At 36.2% G+C, this 24018-nt stretch overlaps 1 protein-coding gene across 11 annotated transcripts in view; it reads right to left on the bottom strand.

Moving 5' to 3' along the window:
- The window catches only part of DOCK7 (dedicator of cytokinesis 7), a 208158-nt gene that overhangs the window by 88613 nt on the left and 95527 nt on the right, over window positions 1-24018 (bottom strand). For 8 of the 11 annotated variants that reach the window (XR_004477925.2, XR_004477924.2, XR_007473713.1 and 5 more), the window contains exons 17-22: window positions 23751-23889; window positions 22634-22735; window positions 14482-14568; window positions 10041-10272; window positions 6819-6983; window positions 4217-4386 (exon numbers count right to left, since the gene is read on the bottom strand). Coding sequence is in view for 8 of the 11 variants with exons in the window: in XM_049702624.1 (XP_049558581.1) it covers window positions 4217-4386; window positions 6819-6983; window positions 10041-10272; window positions 14482-14568; window positions 22634-22735; window positions 23751-23889 (895 nt within the window). In the remaining 3 variants the exon portion in view is untranslated. Of the gene's footprint in view, window positions 1-4216; window positions 4387-6818; window positions 6984-10040; window positions 10273-12053; window positions 12326-12363; window positions 12480-14481; window positions 14569-22633; window positions 22736-23750; window positions 23890-24018 lie in introns of those variants that run through there. The other 3 variants (XM_033408989.2, XM_033408988.2, XM_049702645.1) reach the window with 3 other exon arrangements.

Genomic DNA, 24018 nt, shown 5'->3' with positions numbered 1-24018 from the left:
TCATGGAGTTTATACTCTAATAAAGGGAGACAAACACTAAAAAATTAATGTAACAGGTAACTAATTTATATGTTACATTAAAAGGTAGTAAATGTTATGAGTCAAAGAAACAAAGTAAGGGGATAAGAAGTCCCCGGGACAAGACTAAGGAGAAAGACACACTTATACATTTAAATAAGTGGTCAGAGGAGACCCCATGGAGAAGGTAGTTCTCTGAGTACAGACTTAAAAGAGGTAAAGGAGTTAGTCATAGGATCTTGCTCAGAGATATGACATAATCCAACTTAAGTTTTGTTTATTTGTAACTTAAGATTTTAAAGCAGCATTCTGGTTGCTATGTTGTGAAGTGAGTGTAGGTTGGAAGGAGGGAAACCATCTTTAAGACTATTACATTAATTCAGGAAGAGATGATGGTAGTTCAGACTAAATGGCAGTACTAGAGGTGATGAGAAGTGGCTCTACCTTTAACATATATGCAAATCTGAACTAAAGGATTTACAAAAGGCAGCTGAGTTTAGAATTCCAGAGAGAGATCTGTACTTGAAATACAATTTTTGTGAGATATCAGCATAAAGTGATACTTACAACAACAGGACTTCATAAGATCATGAAGTGAGTGAGTGTAGAGAAAAGAAAACAAGACAAGAGAAGACAAGAAATAAGGACAGAGGCCTGGGGCACTTCCAAATTAAGAGATCAGAAAAAGAAGAATCTACAAAGGAGACTGAAAAGGTATAATCAGTAAAGAGGAAAATCAAGAGAGTGTAGTGCCCTAGAAGCTAAGTAAATAGAATAAATTGGAGAATTAACTGTGTCAAAAGCTGCTGTAAGGTAAATTCAGCCAAGTGTTGAGATTTAACCTTCGGATTTAAGAACATGGAGAGCACTGGGGACATTAGAAGGGCAGTATGGGCTGAAGATCCAAGGAATATGTTTGAAGTAGGGTAACAGGAGTTAAAGAACGAGAGTAAAAGAATTGGAGACAGCAAGTACGGAAAACTCTTCTAAGGAATTCTACTACAAAAGGTAGCAGAGAAATGATGAAGAAGCTACCAGCAGAAATACTAGAGAGGAGATATTTTTATGGGAGAAATTTTAAAAAAATTACTTTTTATCCCATTTTATGGGATGGGTTGATTTAGTAGATGGGGAGAAACTGATGATGTAGAACAGTGATGAAAGAACTGCTGGAGTGAGGATCCTGAGTAGGTGAAAGGGGATAGGTGGTTGTATACAAACAGGGAATGGACTTAGGGAAATGGACAGTTCATCTGTAGCAGAGTTTTAAGTAGTAGGTAGTAGTAGATGGCAGTGGGTAGGTAGATATGATGGTCAAAGGTGACAAAAGTTTTCTTCTGATGGCCTCAATTTTCTTAATGAAGTAGGAGATAAAGTGAGGAGGGGGACTGGTGGGGAGCTGTTAGAGGGTTTGAGGTACCAAAGAAGGCATTAAACCTTTTTCTGGGAGAATGGGAAAGTAAATGGAATAAAGAAATATAGTATAATTGCTTGACAGCATTAAGGGCTCTCTTGAGGTTCATGGCCTTTAATTTCAAATGAGACCAGTTATCATGGCATTTCTCAAAGCATGTTTAACGGCACAGGCAGTCAACTGAATTCAGCTATGGTTTGAGGTTTGGCTAAGCAAGTAAAATGAAGTAAGGGAAAGATAAGGGAATTGACGTTTGTTTATAATGGTAATAATTATAATGATCATGGAATTTAAGCCGGCTAAATTGGAAGAAAGAACATCAGGGGCGTGAGGTACAGTAAAAAGGTCATACGATCAAGTGATTGGAGGTTGCCGAGCAGAGAAATTGTTGGAGTTGGGGTACTAGGCAGAAAAATATGAGCTAATGGTTAGAGAACAAGATGCATGAAATTGAGATAATGAGGATTAAAGTTATTCATCATGACAAGACTAAGGGTATGACCATGGCTAAGGCAGAGTGAAAGACAAAAATCATTAAAGAAGAGTGTCTCTAATTTCCAAGCCAATAAAATCAGAATAAATAAAGAGTAGCTATAAATAAACTTCAGATTCCTTATAATTTTTCAATAGATAAAATTATACACCATTATTATTAGGGATTATGAGTAAATGATAGTCCAAAATGAAGGTAGGTAGCTATCAAAAATAATGCAACCAGGAGGCTTCCCTGGTGGCACAGTGGTTGAGAGTCTGCCTGCCGATGCAGGGGACGCAGGTTCGTGCCGGTCTGGGAAGATCCCACATGCCGCGGAGCGGCTGGGCCCGTGAGCCATGGCCGCTGAGCCTGTGCGTCCGGAGCCTGTGCTCCGCAACGGGAGAGGCCACAACAGTGCAAGGCCCGCGTACCGCAAAAAAACAAAAAAACTAATTAAAAATAATGCAACCAAAAGAAAAAAAAAAGAACACACAAAAACCATTTGAATAAAATTTCATTAGGACAACACTGTATTGTCATAAGACAAAGTCTCATCTTATGACGGCTTTCTCAAAAGTTTATGTATATAATACCAGAAGCAAGTTTACATCATTATTATGTCCCATTTTATGAACCACTTGAAAAAAGACAAATAATCATTCCAATACATGTACACTTTTGTTCTAAATCTTGATGTTATAATCTATCAAATACATCATATATAAAGGAAAACTCTAGAATTATGCTAAATGAAGCATAATGCAAATCTTACAGAAATTAAGAGATGTTTCAAAAGTAGAACCTTGAGAAAAATGGCGTCTAAAGCTCTTTAATAGGAAAATTTCTTATAATTCACAAATGAGATTCATTCCACTGAAGAACTGTATTTACGTACGTAAATTATGTTAAGTATTACCTCCATTACAATGAGAAAAGATCAAGAATGAAGACAAGGATAAAAAACCTTCTCTTCCTAGACATGGAAAGATATGTGGAGGGAGAAAAGCCGTCTCTTTTGTAATTCCTATATTACTCAGGTTACTCTGCAGTAACCATGTAAATACATCTGAACATCATTTTCTCAAAAGTTCACAAAAAGTGAAAGTTTGTTTAATTAGAGTAACAGCTATTTGGATCTTTAAGTTATTGAAATTCATGTTTAATTTATTTTTTAAATTATAAGGCTACAAAATATTTTTTATCTGTAAGAAATTACTTTAAAAAATGTATTTCTGATCTGTGAGAAATTACTTTCAAATTACGTAAAAGGTACTTTAAAATGCGCAATGCTAAAGTTTATTAGAAGTGTCTGAATGTAAAATTTCTGTAACTATATGAGTAGATTTAAGTAATTCTGATGTGTTTGATCCATATTCGAGTATTTCACACAAACAAGCTCAGATCATTAAAAAAATAATAAGGTCTATTTAGTTCAGGCTAAGGGTTAAACACAGACCCCAAAACACGTTTACTAATTCTTCCTCATATCCTAATTAACAGACTAAAATGCCGAAGAAAAGTTGGCTGTGTTTCCATAACAAAGGTATCTTCCTTCTTTCTAATAGCAAAAAATCAATTTAAAATGGTTTGGTCAAAACCCAACATAATGTGATTTCTTGGCCTCAGTCTTACTGTTCTTTTTTTCCACTTTGATTTTTCAAACTCTGAGTTATTTTTGTACTTTAACTATAGAAAGGTAATGACTACTTGTTCCTTAAGTATATTTTGGGGGGTAATAAAGATTGATGCTTACATAAAATATAGCTGGATCTTATATTGGCTGGCCTCTCCCTTATTGTCTGGGATAATCACTAACCATGACTAAATAAATCATATTTTTCTAATCCTGGTGCACCTTACATAGAGTTTTCCATGTGAAATGTAGCTCTATTAATTGTTAATCATTGTTCTTGATATTTTTGGAGAAGGGAGGCTCATATTTTAAGTTGATAGTATGTCCCAACTACACAGCAGTCACAGGTCTCTTTTAATCCTCTAGAAAATCAATCTAACCATTTTTCACATGATGATCAGACGGACAATGAGTCGTATGTGACTGGTCATCCTGCACAAATGTTTTAATTTGGCAGATATTCTTGAGCAGAGCGCACAAACCAGTTTGTAACAGCAAAAACATTTAATAGAAACATCGAACATTTATGTGTTCACCGATAGAATAGAAACGTACAATTTCTTTCTTATTACTAACTCAAATACACTTTAAAGTTAAGAAAAAGTAAAACCATTGGACATTTCTCATTTGTTCACAACCTGAAAACCAAATTTATAGATGCGTATCTTCAGTTTACCTTACTGCCGATGATTGACCGTACTTCATCATCTGGTGACGTGGGAGTTCCAGATATATCTGGATTACTATTACTAAGGCTCCGAGAACGATTTAAATTAAGGCTTGCAGGTCTCACAGCAGATCTAGCCATTGTGGCATAATGCACTGATCCTCCCAAACCCCCAGGACCTAGAGTTGTACATAAAATAACATATAATTAAGCAAAAAATTAATCAGCAAAGGACCTGAAAAAATCTCTTCCACTTTACAAAATTCCACAAAGATCATAAATTGCTTTTATGTCTAAATGAAAATACTATAAATAAGAAAAACACGCCAGACCTAGTGATAGCTATACAAAGATAATTTATTTTACAGCAGCTGACAAAACCATGTGAATTATAAATACAATCATTATCTCTTCAATGTTTCTATGATTATGTATTACACATACAATAAAAAACAAAAGTAATAAGAAACATACACAAACGTTACCTTTCCTTATATATGAGGGTGTCTAAGACCCAAAATGCTCCAGCTAATATCTTTTCCTTTTTTCCCACCCCTCCTGCTCTGCCCCTTGAAACACAGTCACTAAGAGGGAGAGCCAATTTCCTGTCAATATCTCTTAAATGATATGAAACTATGGCTTAGTTCTCTATCTTTATCAGTGACAATTTTAACTATAACAAAATGGCAACTTTATAATATACATACATAAATGTATACTAAAGATAATTCTCCTAAAAGCCCAGGTTATACAAAAAAAAGCAAAGAATCCCCTTTTTGTCTGAAATCAAGCCTGATACCATTATTCAACCAGGATCTATGAACATAAAGTACCCAACAACTGTATCTCCATTTTTCTTTTTTAAAGAAATCTTTCTGAGTGTCATATTTGCAAATGACACACACCTGTCAACTAAGTAGTTTATAGTCTTCAGGTCAGCATGTAAAAAAGACATTTTGCAAAATCTGTGAAATTCTAATAGTGTACTGAATGGAACAGTAAATGGAGTAGCATTATATACAGTCCACAATCACTTACGTACTCAGAGACTCAAGTACTATAATTTTAGAAATCAAGATAGGAAATTATGAGCAAGACTTTAAGAGTCAATTAGCTCTCTTTTTCAATTAAGAAATAAAACGTGCTAAAACTGAGATTACTATTATGCCGAGTTTTCAGAGTGAATGTCATAATTACTTGTCACCATTATTAATGCTAACAATGACAACAGCTGAAAAGGTCACTTACCATTATCACTAGTGAGGAATGGATGACTCATACAGACAAATATGTAAACAGGTTGAAAGGTATGCACAATATAATCATTAACCTACTAACTGAACAACTAAAGAGTGATTCAAACTAAGACATCCCCCACCACCACCACTACCACAGATGTCATATAAAACAAAAGTAAGTGGCTACTCTGGGCTCTAATATTCAAAAAGGCTGTATGATTTTATTGACCATGAAGAGATCAGAACTCTTCTAGAGGATAATCTTTTACAGTATTGTAGGTTTCACAGGGTTACCAGGAAACTACTGAGCCATCGTATTTCTTCTTTAACATCCAATAGCACTCTGAATGACAAATATAACATTCTATTTATCTTTTTTTTTTTTTTACTGAGATACTGGGGAACTTTATGCACATATTTTTAACACATAATCAAGAGAAAAAAACTGAACTGGGAACTGTAAGGAAAACAACTTTGCCATATGTACCCCAAAATGTAGTAAATAAACAATGAGCAGAGATATGTTTTTACTCTTTGAATACAACATCAGGTCCCTAGAGCTGAGCCACAAGTTAACAGCATGTATTATACTGAGAAAAAGAACTCACTTTATTAAGTATCAAGAACAAAATCCTCCACAAATGTCTTTTCTAATAGAAATCACCCTCATTGCTAATTTGGAATTTGGAGCAATAGCCTTTTATTAAACTGTTCACAAACAGCAGTTCGTACGTCAGACTACATAATCATAAATCAAGCTGAGATGACTGCATTAGCCTCAAATAGACTCAGAGAACCTCAGTGGGGATTCTTAAATACTCTTCCTTCCAATTTTACCCATAATGCCTTGCGATGCAACTTTTTTTTAAATTTTATTTTTTATATAGCAGGTTCTTATTAGTTATCTATTTTATACATATTGGTGTATATATGTCAATCCCAATCTCCCAATTCATCCCACCACCACCACCTCCCCCTGCCCCGCTTTCCCCCCTTGGTGTCCATCAGTGTCTCTATTTCTACCTTGCAAACCAGTTCATCTGTACCATTTTTCTAAATTATTTATCTTAACTGGGAATGATAAAATGCTTCCAGAGACGGAAGTTATTTTCAAGGTTCATTTCCAAAAATTAATTCAACCAAGATCTCTCTAATTCAACTTAAAGGAAGCTGTATAAATAATGATGCTTTAAAATACAACCTGTTTATCCTTTTAACTCCAGTACACAGCATAGCCCATGGCACTTAGCAGGCATTCAACAAATGTCTGCTATTGAATAAATGCATCACACCATGGACTATAAGATTATTTCAATCCTATTATGAACACATAATCTATGCAAGATAGTTTCTTAGTAAAAAGAATAAAATACCTGGTGATGGTGAATTAGGGTAAGTATTCGGTAGGCGAAAAACATAATAGATATATGATGCGAGAAGGCTGCTTCTGCCATGCTGGTCATGATTTCCTTCCAAGTTTTTGTGAAGCCGATTTATAATTGATGCCATGGCTTCAAATGATGCTTGACCTAGATTTACTTTTAAGAAGGAGGAAAATATTTTTCCATTAACTTTTTTAGACTGTAAGTTCCAAAAAGATCAAGGTTTTGCCTTCACTATATGCATTAAATATAGTGACTACACACAGTAAGCGTATAAAGATGATATTTGATATTAATTTTATGGTATCTTTATGATACTGTATTAACTGAATCAAAAATACTTTTCTTAAAAAAGTGAGAAAAAACTAATTTTACTAATTTAACATGAAAACTATGTGGCTTTGCTTAGTGAGAAAAAAAGAATCATCAAACAGTACCCACTACTTTGTAAAACAATACAAAGCACATGATAAGTAAAAAATCTATCTTATATATAACCTTTGAGAAGTAACTTCTCATTTTAGAGATGACTCTGAGAAACTAAATACCATACATTGAGCACATGTTACTTTTGTTTATAAAATAAAAATTACCAATAAAAGTAGATTATTAAAAATATTAATAGAAAAGAGTTGATAAGCAACTTAATTGAAGTGAGTAGCTCTGTAAAAGGATTAGAAGGAAAAAAGGGTAGAAAACCAGGTTGAGGTAAGACTATAGCACATTAAATGCCAGGCTAAGTAATACCTACCCAGCCATTCAAGTTAGTATATAACAAGAATTTTGCAAAAATTGGGAAATTCTGGTAGCTCAGTGAATAAATGGATAATCCAAACAGCCATTCTGAGCAATAGCGCCTCACATTTTATGATTTATTTAATCAAGACAGGAATTTATGAACAGATAATGAGGCCAATTAAGTTTTCCTAAAAGTGGAAATATCAGATAGAGTGGTCATTTAGGAAGATTAATCTATATATACTGAACTAGAAGAGAGACTAGAAAGAGAGAAACCTAAGCAGGGTTTAGCAATCCTACCTGTGTTCCTGGTTGACTCCTTTTCCTTTTCCTCATAGTAGCTATTCCAAACCATCAGAATCCTTCACAAAACTAGGTCCACTTTACTCCCTTCTCCACAAATCCTGCCTTTTATCTCAGAGTAGAAATTTATAGAGCATGAAAGTCTTACTATAAATTTATCAGAATCTGAAACAATTTTTAGTTCCTTTCCAAAGGAAGCAGTGATCGTCTCCTATATAAGAATGATCTATCCACCTTAATTTTTGTCCTACATGCTTGCTTCATTAATTAAAATCTCTTGCACCTCTATATAAATTCTCAAAGCATATAAACATGCTCAAATCTCTCCACTCTTATGCCCTAATCAACCTTGCATCCTCTTCTAACTAAACTTCTCAAAACAGTATAAGCTTTTTGCATTCCTTTCACCATCTGCTGTTTATTACTAAATTCTCTGTAATCTGGTTTCTACTTTCACTATTTGACCAAGACTATTCTCGTTAATTTCACCAGTGGACACTTCTTCAGTATAGTAGATAAGAGTGGGACTCTAGAGTCAGTTGCTTGGGTTTGAATCCTTAGGTAAATTTTTTTTCTTTTTTTTTTTTTGGCTGTACGCGGGCGTCTCACTGTTGTGGCCTCTCCCATTGTGGAGCACAGGCTCCGGACGCACAGGCTCAGCGGCCATGGCTCACGGGCCTAGCCGCTCCACGGCATGTGGGATCTTCCCAGACCGGGGCATGAACCCGTGTCCCCTGCATCGGCAGGCCGACTCTCAACCACTGCACCACCAGGGAAGCCCCTTAGGTAAATTTTTAAGCGTATGTTCATCATTTTATTCATGAAATCATGAAATTCATACCTATACCTAGAGTTGTAAAGATTTCATACATTAATATAAATAAAGTACACAGCACAATTCCTGGTACACTCTAAGTGTTGTGGAAATGTTTGTTACTACTGTGATTATTTTACTATACAATCTACAAAAATGAACAATGTTAACTTTTTTTTCTTAAAACCTTCTATGACTTCTGTAACATTACTCTCTACAACATCTCTTCAGTATCTCTTAAACTACCCTCTCTTCTCTATCCCACCATCACTGTCTTTTATCAGGACCACAGAATTTTTTGTATAAAATTCAAGATTTCAAATCTGTCTACCTGCCTCCAGATTTTCTCACTTTCAATCTACCTCCGTGCAAAATCATCCTTATAAAAGCCAACCTAGTCACATTACTTTTCTGATTAAGACCAGATCCTTCAAAGGCTATTGATTCTTACAGAATAATAGTCCAATTTCCTAATGTGTCAAGGACCCTACTTCATCTCCCCTACGACCAATATCATCTCTAATCACTAACCCTTCAATTCATAACTAATTACTTGTAATTCCCCCAAAATTTCCAGGTTAGTTTATCTGTTTGTGTACTATACACATACTGTTTCATTTCCCTGGGCTAGTTATTTACCTGCCAGACTCCTACTCATCTTTAAATGCTCAACCCAAGAATCACCTCTACTTACAAGTGTCCCTAAAAAAATCTCAAGGAGTTGAATACTATTCTCCTTTGTGCCACCACTTAATACAAAACTTCTATAACAAGTTAGCTGAAATTTCTCACAAACTCAACTACTTTGCAGGATTGGGTGGAAGCTGTTAGCAAAAGTAAAGGAATGAATCTTGGAAAAAAGGTAGGAAACCTAAATACCTCTCCTTCAAGAAAAACTCACAAGAAAAAGAAGATAGAGATTTTGAGTCAACGAAGAGAATAATAGCTATATTAAATAGAGGATAGCAGATGAGTGAAAATATAGATTATAAGTCATGTAAAACACAATATGATTTATCAGTTGCATGTTTTCTTAACTAGTCTAAGAGATCCTTAAAATCAGAAACCATGCCTTTGTCGGTGCCTATCACTGTATGGTACATATTAAGTGCTTAATAAATATTCGGTGAGTGAATAAATAAATTTGTTTTCATAATTTGAGTAAAAGTCTATATGGCACATTTTATAGAAACAAAAGAAAGTTATTTTCCAGCATTAGAAACAAGTAAGTAACAACGCCCCACAAAGTCAAACACAGTCCTTATAGAGATGGCAAAAAGGAATCATGAGTGTGTTTCTGTAAAAGTTAGAAATGTTGAATGATAAATTTCATGATTCCCCCAACATAGGTAAATTACCTATTTGGCCAGCAATGACAGGAGGTCTAACAACTAAAAGTATCAGTTTATCAAGCAGAAGATAAAGAAATCGGACCACTGGTTCCAGCTGAGATGAATTCAATGCTGCAATACTGCTCTTCAATTCATTTTCTAAGTTATTTTCCATGATTCGCATGTCTCCAATTCGGACTGGGAACATGTGTTCATCCAGAGCATTCACCAGAGCAAAAAACTTATCAAGATAAGGATCCTAAAACAAAGAATGAACAGAGGCACTAAACAATTATAACTTCATACATTCCACAAACTATGGACCACTGATATCTCATATTAATTGATAATACAAAAAAGTACATATTCGTATATACAAACATTGTTTCCAATTAAATACATCTATTCTCAGCTATTATTGTAAAGTAGCCACTTCAAATACTATTGATTACTCAAAAAAACTGTTGATATTAGGATTTCTTTTTCCAGTGTGAGTCTGCCTTATTGTTTTAGAGCTCAATTATTATGGCGAGTGTGTTAGTAACCTACCTGAGCCCATTATTAATTTATTACCTCTTAGCTCCATCCAAACCCACCATCTTTTCCACATTTTGCAATTCTGGAGCTAGACTCTTCAAACTACATTTGTCCTTTGTCAGCTGGCTTGTGATAGGCTCTGACAACAGAGGGTATGGGAAACAGTCTGCTAGGCTTGAGGAGTTAGAAGGGAATCTTCTTCCTCCTGTTTGCTTTCCTAATGGCAGCGAGTAGACGTGCATGCTGTGGCCCAGAGGTGAGGGACATGGGCAGCAGTGGTGGCTCTCACAGTTCCACAGCAGGAGCTCTCTACCAAGCTTCCTCAATACTACAGCATGGCAGGCACTGTGTTCCTGTAGCAGCGGTGTCCTCTCCTCAGAGGTCTGACTGACATCCTTCAAGATCTTGCTCTAGGTTTCTAGGTTCCTTCCTCCCTTACCACTTTCTGCAACTGCTATCTTTGTTACAATCAGAATTCTCTTTTAACCCATTTAGTAGTGAATCACCTTTAACTTAGTTAACAATTATTTATTTGCAGATTTTCTCCACTCAAATTACTGGCAGTTTCTATCTCCTGACTAAATCCTAACTGCTATTATTTAACCTCCTTCTACACTGATAGAACCACAATCTTATTTAAAGCAGTAATGTGCCTGCTCTTTGAGCCTCCTTTATACCTACAGATGACTGAGTTCTGACCAATGGATGTGAGAAAAAGGCTATTGAAACTCTGGGAAGACTTTTACTTAGTTAACAATGAAAATAAACTTTAAGAAAAGGCAGTAATGCTAAACAACTTCACATTTATAATTTTAATACTGTTCTAATTTTATATGTTTTAAATGAATAAAAATAATTCTATTGAATTCTAACTATATATCCAGTAAATTTCAAAGCACCTACAAGCAAAGTACAAAACATCATAAAAAACATTTATTGTCTTCAATTGATCCTTTAAAAAAGATTATAACACATGATAAAATTATATTACAGAGTTGTAAAATTTTATAAGCTTTTGAGTTTCAGTCACAGGACTGTGAATGTCAGGGGGCTACACACTAGACACTTCCACTCTATTCTTCCTCTACATTCTATAGATTCTAAATCATCTCTATGAAATATTTTGCCCCAAATCCTTCCTTGTTACATTAAGACAATACATGTATCTACCTGCCTCCATAAAAATAAAGTCAGGAGTAAAACACAAATATATTACCAACACTAGAAAAAGAGAACACTAACAATGATTACAGGATTCAAAAATACATTGAAAAATAATGTATTTATATACTTAAGAAGGTATCATGTGATATTAAGAATAATTTTATTAAGGGAAGGAATATATTTAAACAGTATACTATAATGTCAACCTTCTCATTATCAGAAGAATAAGGTCTATAGGAAACATAAGCATATCTAACAACAGAAAAGTAAAAACTCCACTGGAGCATTATTTTACTAGGATCTACCTGCATACTGCTAAATAAAATGTATATACTACCTTTTTGCTGTTTGTTTGTTTGTTTTTTTCTTGGCTGCGTTGGGTCTCCGTTGCTGCGCGTGGGCTTTCTCTAGTTGCAGTGAGCGGGGGCCACTCTTGGTTGCAGTGCACGGGCTTCTCACTGCGGTGGCTTCTCCTGTTACAGAGCACGGGCTCTAGGCATGCAGGCTTCGGTATTTGCAGCACATGGGCTCAGTAGTTGCGGCACGCAGGCCCTAGAGCATGTGGGCTTCAGTAGTTGCGGCACGTGGGCTCAGTAGCTGTGGCGCACAGGCTGTAGGGCACATGGGCTTCAGCAGTTGCAGCACACGGGCTCAGTAGTTGTGGCTCATGGGCTCTAGAGTACAGGCTCAGTAGTTGTGGCGCACGGGCTTAGATGCTCCACGGCATGTGGGATCTTCCCGGACCAGGGATCAAACCCATGTTTCCTGCATTGGCAGGAGGATTCTTAACCACTGCGCCACCAGGGAAGTCCTTTGCTATTGTTTTAAAACGTGATATAGAGCACCCTGTCTTTTTACTTTCCCTACCTCACTGTGCAGAAAAGAGTTAACATAGCAAGCTTAAGACATTTCAAAGGCCTGCTTACAAGGTTGGTCCTTGGCTGGCATCTGGGAACTTGGATTTCAGGAGGGTTCCCACTGATAGGCGATTGCTCACTATACCTAAACTGTTTGTGCAAACAATATGGTTTATGCTTAATATCTGCTTTCCTTTTGCAAATCTAGGATTTTGGTATGTGTTAGGCAGAGGGTGTCTACGAGACAAGCCTATGGTAAAAACTCTGGGAACTGAGCTTCCCTGGTAGACAACATTTCACATATGCTGTTTCAACTTATCCTCTATGACTCCGTAGGAGAAAACTCTTGGAAGCCTGTGTCCTATTTCATCTAGACTTGACCTCTTTCCCCTTACTTTATTTTTCTTTATATCTTTCACTAAAATAAATCACAGCTGTGAATATGACTATATGCTGAGTCCTGTGAGTTCTGCTAGAAAATAACAGAACTTAAAGGTGGCCTTGGAAACCCCTGCATACCACCCCTTGCCTTTTCAAGTTGGAGAACCCACATATTCTATTTTGAACACCCGCCTCTTCTCACTCTACATTTTCTCCCTGGAAAATCACATTCACTAGTACAGTTTCAGCTATCACATTTATTCTGTTACCCCCAATCCTAAACTCCTAATTAATTACAACTGCCTATAGGACATCTTCATCTGAAGTGCCCAGGCACTTCAAACTCAAAAATAAACTCATTATAGCCCCATAATTTATCTCCCTTAGTATGCTCCCAAATTTACTTCTCTCACACTTACTATTTACGTTAGAAATCACCACACACCCTAAATTCTGTGGCATTCAAGGTCCTTCATAATCTTTTACCAGCCTGGTCTTCTATGCTCATATACCATGATTTCCCACATACTTTAAACTGCAGTCACACCAGATTAGTTACCCTTCCTTCGGCAGATTACTGCCTCTTTGCACTTGCTTTTTACCAATTGCATTGTCTACCCTCTCGCTGTATGGTAAATGCCTACTCACCAATGCAACTCAGTTCCCAGCAAAACAAACAACTCTCTCTCTGTACTTGAAAGGATTTAGTTCATATACCTAACATAATACTAGTTTTATTATAATTATTTTTGCACTTCCCCCTATTTCACTGTAAGGTACTTTAAGGGCAGGCTCTTTCCTTCACAGGTAACAACGTCCCTGACCTCACAGAGTTTACAGTCTAATGGGGGAAAGAACCAATAAACAAAGGATATGAATGCCTTTATATGTACACACACACACACACACACACACACACACAGTGAGAGAAAGCAAAAGTGCAAGAGCACGCAAGCGAAAATAAGAAGCAGTAAGGAGTGCAGGGTAAGACGATACAGAGTGATGGAGCTGCTATGTTTAAGAGTCACCAGCAAAGGCTTCTCTGAGGTAAGGAGAAGCCTGAATGAAGAGAAGTCAAATGAATGTGAGAAGGAAAAGCATTCCGGCTAAAGAAAGAGTAAATACAAAGGCTTTGAAAAGAGCTTGGCACATTCCAGAAATATAGTGAAAAATATGGTGATCCCTAAGAACCCTTTCCATTTGAAATATCTAAGTCTATGAGAAGTAAAACGAGCTGGATGATGGTTTTTCAACTCTAATTATTCTGCTATGTTCTAGAAACTTAGACAAAAAATCACTGAATTTTCAAAATGAAGTCAATAACATTTTGAAAAGCAAAATATTTGCTTTTGTTCACATTAAATGATATTTTATTGATTCCTTTAAAAAGTAACTTCCAAACCTATACATTTTTAACTGATATATAGTCTCATAAATCTTATAGCAGACAAAACTGATTTAAGTTCTAGACAAAATGTTCAATTCATTTAAGTGAAATTTGATCACAAAAATTATTAAAACTCACTTACCTGTGTATGGATAGATGAAACAGCAACAACTTCAACATTAAAAACACCTTTGTGATTATCTACCCATTTCATGCCAGGCAGAGGAACCTATAAGATATTGAATACAATGACCACAGATGCTTAACTTGATTATGAATTCTGAAACAAATGTGAATTATGAAAAAAAATTACAATATCTCAATGAGAAAAAATACTGTGGAAATATATTTTATGCACTACAAATAAATGTAGAATTTATATTTTGTTCTTATTAGAAAAATCAATATGTTTCCTACAAGAGAAGTAAAAGGCTCAAGGAGCAAAAGGTAGAAAATATACACTCAAAATTCTATCTTCCCAGAAACATATACCTTTATATCATTCCAGATCTTCCCTTATGCATATGTATTTTTAAATACACCCTTACATAGGTGATATATCAAACATATTATATTGAAACCTGTTTTTCACCTATTACATTGTGAATCTCTTTTCATGCCAATAACTTCACATCTACAATACCTTAATGGCTTAACAGTATCCTATTTTCTTTATTTTAAACACTTCCATTATGTTTTAATTGGGCTTTAAAATATTCATAAGCAAAGGAAGTCTATTGTTTTAAGGATTAGAAAACATTTTTTTCTGATATAAATTGCTAGCAGTGTTAATTAAAATCATATCACAAAAATTATTTTTAAAAGGGAGTACATCAGTTCTCTCTATTCTTCCTGCTGAGTACAGCTAGAAACCCGGAACATGATACAGAAAATAAACATAAAGACTGAAAGGGGAGAGAAGGATGCAGACGGGCTAGGGACCTCAGGATACAAGGAACTATAAGGCAGTGTTTCCTGGGTTTTAGTTTTGCCTCATGTATCCTGGGCTAGTTGCTAGAGAAGCTGGCAACCCAGAATTGCCAAAAGAAACAGACAAAAAAAAAACAAAACTCCAGGAAAAGCCTGCTCCCTCTAGTCAAATGCAACAATTGCCCTAATCTGGCCAAACACAAGGAAACGAATCACAGCCCCATTCCACCTCCACAGGCTGAGTGAGGGGCCTAGGTGTCCACCCTCAGCTGGCTATAATGAAGTTCCTCAATCCCTAACCCACCCTCACAAATACTGTCTGGTATCAGAGAAGACAGAGATGGGAACTGGTCCCAGTCCAGTGATAAAAAGTACCTCCACTAATTGTGGGGTTAGTGGAGGCCAATCAGGGAAAAGTAACAAGTTTCCCCCTCACCCTCACAGCCAGGGAGGTGTCAACTGAGGCCCGAAATCCTACCTCCACCCAATAATAAGCCACCCCCAACCCAACGCGGAGTGGGGAATGTGAATCTTTACCTCCACCTGGCAACAGGACCTCCCCCTACTGCTAAAAACACAAGACTTATGTAAGATCTAGAGTCATAACATAATACCCAAAATGTTCAGGATATAACAAAAAATCACACGTCATACCAAGAACCAGAAAAATGTCAACTTAAATGAGAAAAGACAATCAACAGACATCAATATTTAGATACTGGACAGATCTGACAAGGAGTTTAAAACAGCCATCAGGGGAAAAAAAAAGCTCCACAAGCAATTACAAACATCCTTGAAACAAATGACAAAAATAGAAAGTCTCAGCAAAACAAAACAAAACAAACAAACAACAATATATACATATACATATATAGGAAGATAGGATTTCTTTCCCATGGTTTTATATTGTTATTATATGAAGAAAATAAAACCAAATAAAGGAAGTTTCCTATTACAAAATTCAATACTAAGTAGGTAAGAAATTCAATATCTTTACTGAGGCAAATAATACAGGTATTGAAACTTTAAAAAAGAAACAAACGCTGGTGGAGTAAATTGAAACTACTCAGCACACGAAAGAGTACTAGCTCTTTCAACCCAAAACACTCATTTTCAGCTTTAAAAAAAGGACATCCAAATAAAATGTGAACACATACTTCTTTAAAAACAGTCTGCAGCATCAATATCTTCTGGGCACTTGAAGAAATGTAAATAATCAAGCCCCAGCCCAGACCTACCTCATCAGTAACTCTGGGAGTAAGGTTAAACAACTGGTGTTACTACAAACACTCCAGGTGATTTTGATGCATGCTAAAGTAAGAACTACTCTCTTAAAATATTCTAACAAATAGTGTGGCAATAGGAATGGCATAATAGTAGCAGACACTTCTTTAGCACTTTTCATGTGCCTGGTACCATTCTAAATGTTCTACGTACGATTAATCATTCAGTCATCAACATAACCCAATTATTGTAGGCATTAATTATTCTCCTCAATTTACAGATAAGAAAATTCAGGCAGAGAGACTATCTTAATCAGCTCGGTTTGCCACAACAAAATGTCATATACTGGGTGGCTTAAATAACAGAAATTTATTTTCTCACGGTCTGAAGACTAGAAAAGTCCAATATCAAGGCGCACCATGGTTAGTTTCTGGTGAGAACCCCTTCCTAGCTTGCAGATGACCACCTTTCACTATGTCCTCACACAGCCAAGAGAGCAAGCTCTCTGGTGTCTCTTCTTACAGAGCACTAATCCCAGCATGAGGGCCCATCCTCATGACCTCATTTAACCTAATTACCTCCCAAAGGCCCCATCTCCAAATTCTATCACATTGGGGGTTAGAACAATTTAGTCCACAGCAGAATAAGAAACTCACCTGAGGTCAGTGGGAGCTGGGAGTGAAACTTTGGATATTATGTTATACTGCCTTTCAAAGGTATATGAGATTAGAAAAAAAATCAACAACAAAAAAACTTTCATAATCCCACACCCCTTTGAGAGCTAAATTTGGTATATATTTTCCAAACAATTTCCACCCAGTTGCTGATATATCTACATATTGAGTTTGGTTGTCAAGACATTATTTGTTTGTTTTTATATTTTTATTACAAATGTCCCATTGGGATATTTAAATCTATATCACTCCTCTTAACTACTGTATCATTGTATGGCTGTACAAAAATTTAATTAAACAAACCCTTGGTAGACATCCAGGTAATTTCCATTTTTTACTTTTTGCTAATACCAATAATCCTGTAATTTTCTTCTTTAAATTCATACAACAAATATTTACTGAAGTCTCTACACAGTTTTCTAGGTACTAGGGTTTCATGATAAACGTAACATCTGCTCTCAGGGAGCTTACTACCCATTTCTTGTAGAAAAAAAGAAAATAAGAATTTCAGATAGTGATAAGTATTTAGTAAATAAAAATGGATTAAAAATGATAGACTGTATTAGCAGTGTGGAGGAAGGAAGGGTTGAAAATTCATGGAGTGAGGGAAAGCCCCTCTGAGGAAGTGCTATTTGAAATATATAATGAAATAAATATAATGAAAAGACTCCAGCCATGAGGAGATCAGGAAGAAGAAAGACAAAATTCAAAGACTGAGAGGCTGGAAAAAATTTGGAAGAAGCTGTAAGTACGGAACAAGGGGTGTGGTGGTAGTAGAAGATGATGCTGTAGAAGTGGAAGAGCCCAGGTCTTTCAGAGATTTCCTGTAGGTCGCAGGAAAAAAGATCTAGATTATATTCTAAGTACAATGAAATTCCGAAGGAACATTTTATTTTGATAATAAACACTAAATCTTAGTAATATAATGCTGAATGAAAAAAGCAAGTCTCAGAGGATTATTTATAGCATAACCTTTTCATTAAATTCATAAAATAAGCAAAGTAAACAATGTATTCTTTAGGCACATATATACCTCAATTAAAAAGTAGTTTTAGAGATTTCCCTGGTGGTGCAGTGGTTAAAAATCCGCCTGCCAATGCAGGGGACACGGGTTCAAGCCCTGGTCTCGGAAGATCTCACATGCCGCGGAGCAACTAAGCCGGTGCGCCACAACTGCTAAGTCTGTGCTCTAGAGCCCGTGAGCCACAACTACTGAGCCCGTGTGCCACAACTACAGAAGTCCACGCGCCTAGAGCCCATGCTTCACAACAAGAGAAGCCACCACAATGAGAAGCGCGCGCACGGCAACGAAGGAGCAGCCTCCTCTCTCCGCAACTAGAGAAAGCCTGCACGCAGCAACAAAGACCCAGCACAGCCAAAAATAAATAAATAAATTTATTTTTGAAAAAAAAGTAGTTTTACCGGGGGGGTGGGGGTGGGAGGTGATTGAGATTGGGAGATTGGGATTGACATATATACATTAATATGTATAAAATAGATAACCAATAAGAACCTGCTGTATAAAAAAATAATAAAATTAAATTTAAAAAATAAAAGATTCTATGGGAAAAAAACCTTACAGAAAAATGGTCTGAGGGTATCTCAGTCAAAAAAATAAATGGCCTCTCACCCACTTTATTTCTGACCCACATAGGCTGAGATCACCAAGGAATTCTTTTCCTTACCATACAGACCATTTATACTCAGTTTTATTTTACCCCAACTCTGTAGTACTTTTTTTAAATCATTTTTTTCTCCCTAATATTTTACTTCTTTGCTTGTTAACATCTCTCTTTGCAGCTCCACGTTTCATATTCTCAAAATCTGATTCCTGGCTTACCCCCCTGCCCCCACCTTCCCAGAAATGATTGGAAATACAGGTGTATAACCAACTCAGAAGATTTTTTTTTTTTTTAAGTTCAGTACATGAAACCTCCAAACACATCTGGCCATTCACCATTCCAGACATTTTGGTAGGTGTTGATTTGCCCCTAATATTCTGATGTTTGTAATACACTAAATTCTCCATTAATCAGAATGGAATATTCTGGTTAAATTTCTAAAGAAGATACACTTTTTTTTTTTTTTTTTTTTTTTTGCGGTACGCGGGCCTCTCACTGTTGTGGCCTCTCCCATTGCGGAGCACAGGCTCTGGACGCGCAGGCTCAGCGGCCATGGCTCACGGGCCCAGCCGCTCTGCGGCATGTGGGATCTTCCCAGACCGGGGCACGAACCCGTGTCCCCTGAATCGGCAGGCGGACTCTCAACCACTGCACCACCAGGGAAGCCCAAGAAGATAAACTTTTTAATAAACTTTTGCTCTTGCTGGAAATAAAAAAAAGTAGTTTTAAGAGGCTAGTTTTCAAAACAATGTGAATGTACTTAATACCACAGAACTGTACACTTAAAAATAGTTAAAGTGGTAAATTTTATGTATATTTTACCACAATTTTTTTTAAAGCCTAGCTTTTTGTAGTTAGAAGGAAGAAGAGTATGGAGTAAGGGAGGAGCACATAAGTGATGTAAACTATTGTCAGTGTTCTAGCTCTTGGATTGGGTGGTGGATTCATGAGTGTGTATTATATTATTAAATAAAATAACAAAAAATTGAGAAGTATAACTATCCTCAGGTGTAACCACTGTTAAATTCAAAAATATCCTATATGCTGATCTTTGCATACCTATGCAAATAGAGATGATAAACTGCCATGCTAGTCTATATGTCAATCTTGTATGAATCTTGTAAGCATGAATCTGCTTCCTGGAGCCCAATAAACACTAATCCTGAAACGCTGATGACACTGAACTGAGATAAATTCACTAGAATCACTCTGTTGAGGCATATTGGGGGGCCAAGGTTTGCCTCTCACCATAAAGTTCCAACAGTATTCAACAAGAATGAGTCCAGTTTGGGACATTTTATGTCTGAGATATCTACAGAACATCCTGGCAAAGACATCACTAGGCTTTTTAATTTACCAGACAAATAACTGGCAAGAAATGAGTGAGCAGAGATGCAGATTTAAGATTCATCAACTAGCAGTAGGAGTCAGGAGCATCTTGGTCCTCTTGTAAGTTACATACTACACCACTCTGAGAGTACTGTTCACAGAACTGCAGTCAGTGATCCTGCCTGGGAAGAGCGCTTACAGGTTCAGAGTGAAAAGAACATGAAAACTTAAGGGGGAAACACCAGAAAACCAAGAAAATGTGGTGAAACAAAGCCAACAAAGGTTCACCTTCCTTTTTACCCAGTTTTAAGAAGAAAATGATCCATTTATCACTGAAAATTACCACTGAGTGACATATAATAAAGCAATAGTTCACTAGTTACAGAAATTAGTTTCTCAGTACCTAAGTGTGATTATATGGCAAGCTTCATATTCTAAGGTCCAAAGAACTGTTGAAGTTAACACATATCAGAAGTTCTCTGACTTTCTGAATCAAAGACAGCTCAACCTCAACCAGGAAAGTGAATACAAAATTGCATTAAGCAATGACCTATAAAAGTCAAATATTTAAGTATTTATCTCTCACTTGCTTTAAATTAAGCACTAAAATTAATATATACTATGCTTTAAATATAATAATGGGGCTTCCCTGGTGGCGCAGTGGTTGAGAGTCTGCCTGCTGATGCAGGGGACACGGGTTCGTGCCCCGGTCCGGGAGGATCCCACATGCCACGGAGCGGCTAAGCCTGCGCATCCGGAGCCTGTGCTCCGCAACGGGGGAGGCCGCAACAGTGAGAGGCCCGCGTACCGCAAAAAAAAATAAAAAATAAAAACAAAATATAATAATGATGCTAAGAATATATACTGTTCTTTTAATATAGTAATTAAAATATACAAAAGTTTAAGCACTTAATCAGGTAGTTTAATCTCACATATCAATCAGCCATACTATGTATCTATAGTCAAATCCAAATTATCACCATATTCTTTATATATGAACATACACGTTGTAGCTAGAAGAAAACCATCAGCCTCCCCCTTTAGAAAGGTGACCTTGAATCTGCAAATCAATTAAGAACAAATCTATAACTTCCATAAAATTATATTTTCTTTTAAAATATTTCCTTTTGGGGGCTTCCCTGGTGGCGCAGTGGTTGAGAGTCCACCTGCCGATGCAGGGGACACGGGTTCGTGCCCCGGTCCGGGAAGATCCCACATGCCGCGGAGCGGCTGGGCCCGTGAGCCATGGCCGCTGAGCCTGCGCGTCCGGAGCCTGTGCTCCGCAACGGGAGAGGCCATAACAGTGAGAGGCCCGCGTACCGCAAAAAAAAAAAAAAAAAAAAAAAAAAAATATATATATATATATATATATATATATATCCTTTTGAAATACGATGCTACCCCTGACAGAAGACTAATTTATTTTACTGAAAAGATATGTTCCTGGAAAACTGAATGAAAGATTTGGGGGTTGGGGGGTTTCTGTCCTATTTCTTTCCTACGGTCTTTATTCATTCATTTAATAAATATTCATTAACTGTCTACTATGAGCCAAGCACTATTCTAAGCACTGGTAGATACAGCAATGCATAAGAAAGACAAAGTCCTTAACCTCATGGAGCTTATACTCTGTAGACAATAAACAGATAAACAAAGATATATGAACTATAAAGTCAGTGGTAAGTTTTTTTTTTTTTTGGCTGTGCCCCACGGCATGTGGGATCTTAGGTCCTGACCAGGGATCAAACCCAAGCCCCTGCAGTGGAAGTGCCGAGTCTTAACCACTGGACTGCCAGGGAAGTCCCAGTGATAAGTATTATGAGGATAAGCAAAGGGATAAAAAGCGATGGAGGCTGCTACTTAAAACAAAGTAATTATAGATGACTTCTCTGAAGAGGGGATATTTGAGTGGATATCTGAATTAAATAAGAAGCAGGTCTTGTGATAGAGCATTGCCAGCAAAGGAAAGTACAAACGGCCTGAGATGGGAATGTGCTCTTCATGTATGAGGAACAACAAAGGCGCTGTGCTATATAGTCAGGGCAGAATGACAGAGAATGGTGAGAAAGGAGGTCAGAGCAGTAGCCTTACATTGCCTTTTTTTTTTAATTAAAAACAATATAAATTTATTTGTGAAAACTTTTAAAGTTCTATAATGAAAAATAAATGCCACCAGGAGAACATTCACAAGACACATTTCAGATTAATGGTTACAAACAATTGTAGTCAAAGCATTAAGAGACATTGGTAATCATCATGTAACCGTTCTCTCAAAAGGCACTTTGGTTTTTGAACAGTGGCTACTGATTCTTGATTGAGATTTTCCCAATGTTTTTGTTTCTTTCAAGTCACATATGTCATCATCAAAGCTGCTAATGTCCCTTGGAAAATAATATTATTACTTCACTATATACATAATTAGAGAGAGAAGAAACAGCAAGTTTGAGAAAACTATCTTTGTAATGAAAAGCCCATTTCATTCAAACTGGAGAATTTCAATGTGAGAGAAACTGACCTCAGGAGACAGTACAGAATAAGCCTGTGGCGGTTTTTCCAGTGAGACCGGTAGGCAAAACTGCCCAGTCTTTAATCGTCCATTCTGAAGCATCGGTATCCACTTTTAAATAAAAAGGAAACAATATTAATTTAAATATGTTTGTTATAAAAGTAATTACTTGGAAAATCTGTTTTAAGAACTTGGTATGAGCCAAATTCGTTTCACATCACTAAACACCAAGGGGATTTAATTATCAGGTAATAATAATAGGTTTTCATAATTCCTCTAAAGAAGTTTCCCCAACAATATTTAAGGAGGATCCCCAAAACATTACCAGCTAACTATGCAATACTTAAATCTATAGCAGGTCCTCATTATCCAAGGGAAAGTTGGTAATAGAAAGTAGAAAAGGCCACAAAGTGAATCAATTTTAAACTGGGGTAATAGTGTCAATGTAAATAGGGAAAGAAAGATTTGATTAGATAAGAATGTTGGAAACAAAACTAAGAAGTATGACATAAACTTATTTTCTTACATTTAGCAAAAATTCATGTCATAAGCTGAAGACAAAAGATATGTATCAAATGTTAGTTTTTCTCTTTTAGGTGAAGGCATGCCTTTCTGACAAAATTGTGGTAGCACACTCTGATGTATTCATCTTAGGTTTACTTTTGTGATTCAATAGTAATGATTTTCAAAAAATACTCAGGCGTTTTAATTGCTTTAATTAAGACAATTAAAAAGGGTTTTAATTGCCAAGGGTCTCTTTTAATCATTTTACGTTCAAACCATTTTCTTCCGAAGAACGCTTAAAACTGTTACATTTACATCTCTTTTAATCATTTTACGTTCAAACCATTTTCTTCCGAAGAATGCTTAAAACTGTTACATTTACACAGTACTGTTGGGTAAATATACAGTAATCAGAACCAACACCTAAGTGTTTACACATGTTAGTTAGTTAATTAATGACACTGGTTAACTATATTGAGAATTTTCTTGTTATGATGACCCTTCCTAACGAACATGGGGAATCAGATAAGGAATACTCAAATAATAATGAACACCAATTATCTTAAATATTGTTAATTATATTTAAGATCAAAGGGCTAAATATTTAACAAAATATACTTACCGTGTATCCAACAGGAGTTTCAAGAGGAGTATTTTGTTTTTGTTGACAACTAACATGATAAAAAGTAAAAAGCAAGTGATGATGGTCAGTTAAAGTAGCAGGGAGTTTAACCTTGATTTCTTCATGAAAATCAGGAGACCTTCATACAAAAACAAAACAAAACATCAATAGTCAGTAATGTGTTCAAAATAAACAGTTATTGCATTTGTATGTTTGAGTAATTTTAAAATTAATTTCAGGATTCATGCTTAATTTTTCTTCTAGTCCA

Source organism: Orcinus orca, chromosome 1 (assembly GCF_937001465.1).
Source record: "Orcinus orca chromosome 1, mOrcOrc1.1, whole genome shotgun sequence".
NCBI lineage: Eukaryota > Metazoa > Chordata > Mammalia > Artiodactyla > Delphinidae > Orcinus > Orcinus orca.
This window is presented reverse-complemented; position numbering and strand designations above follow the sequence as displayed.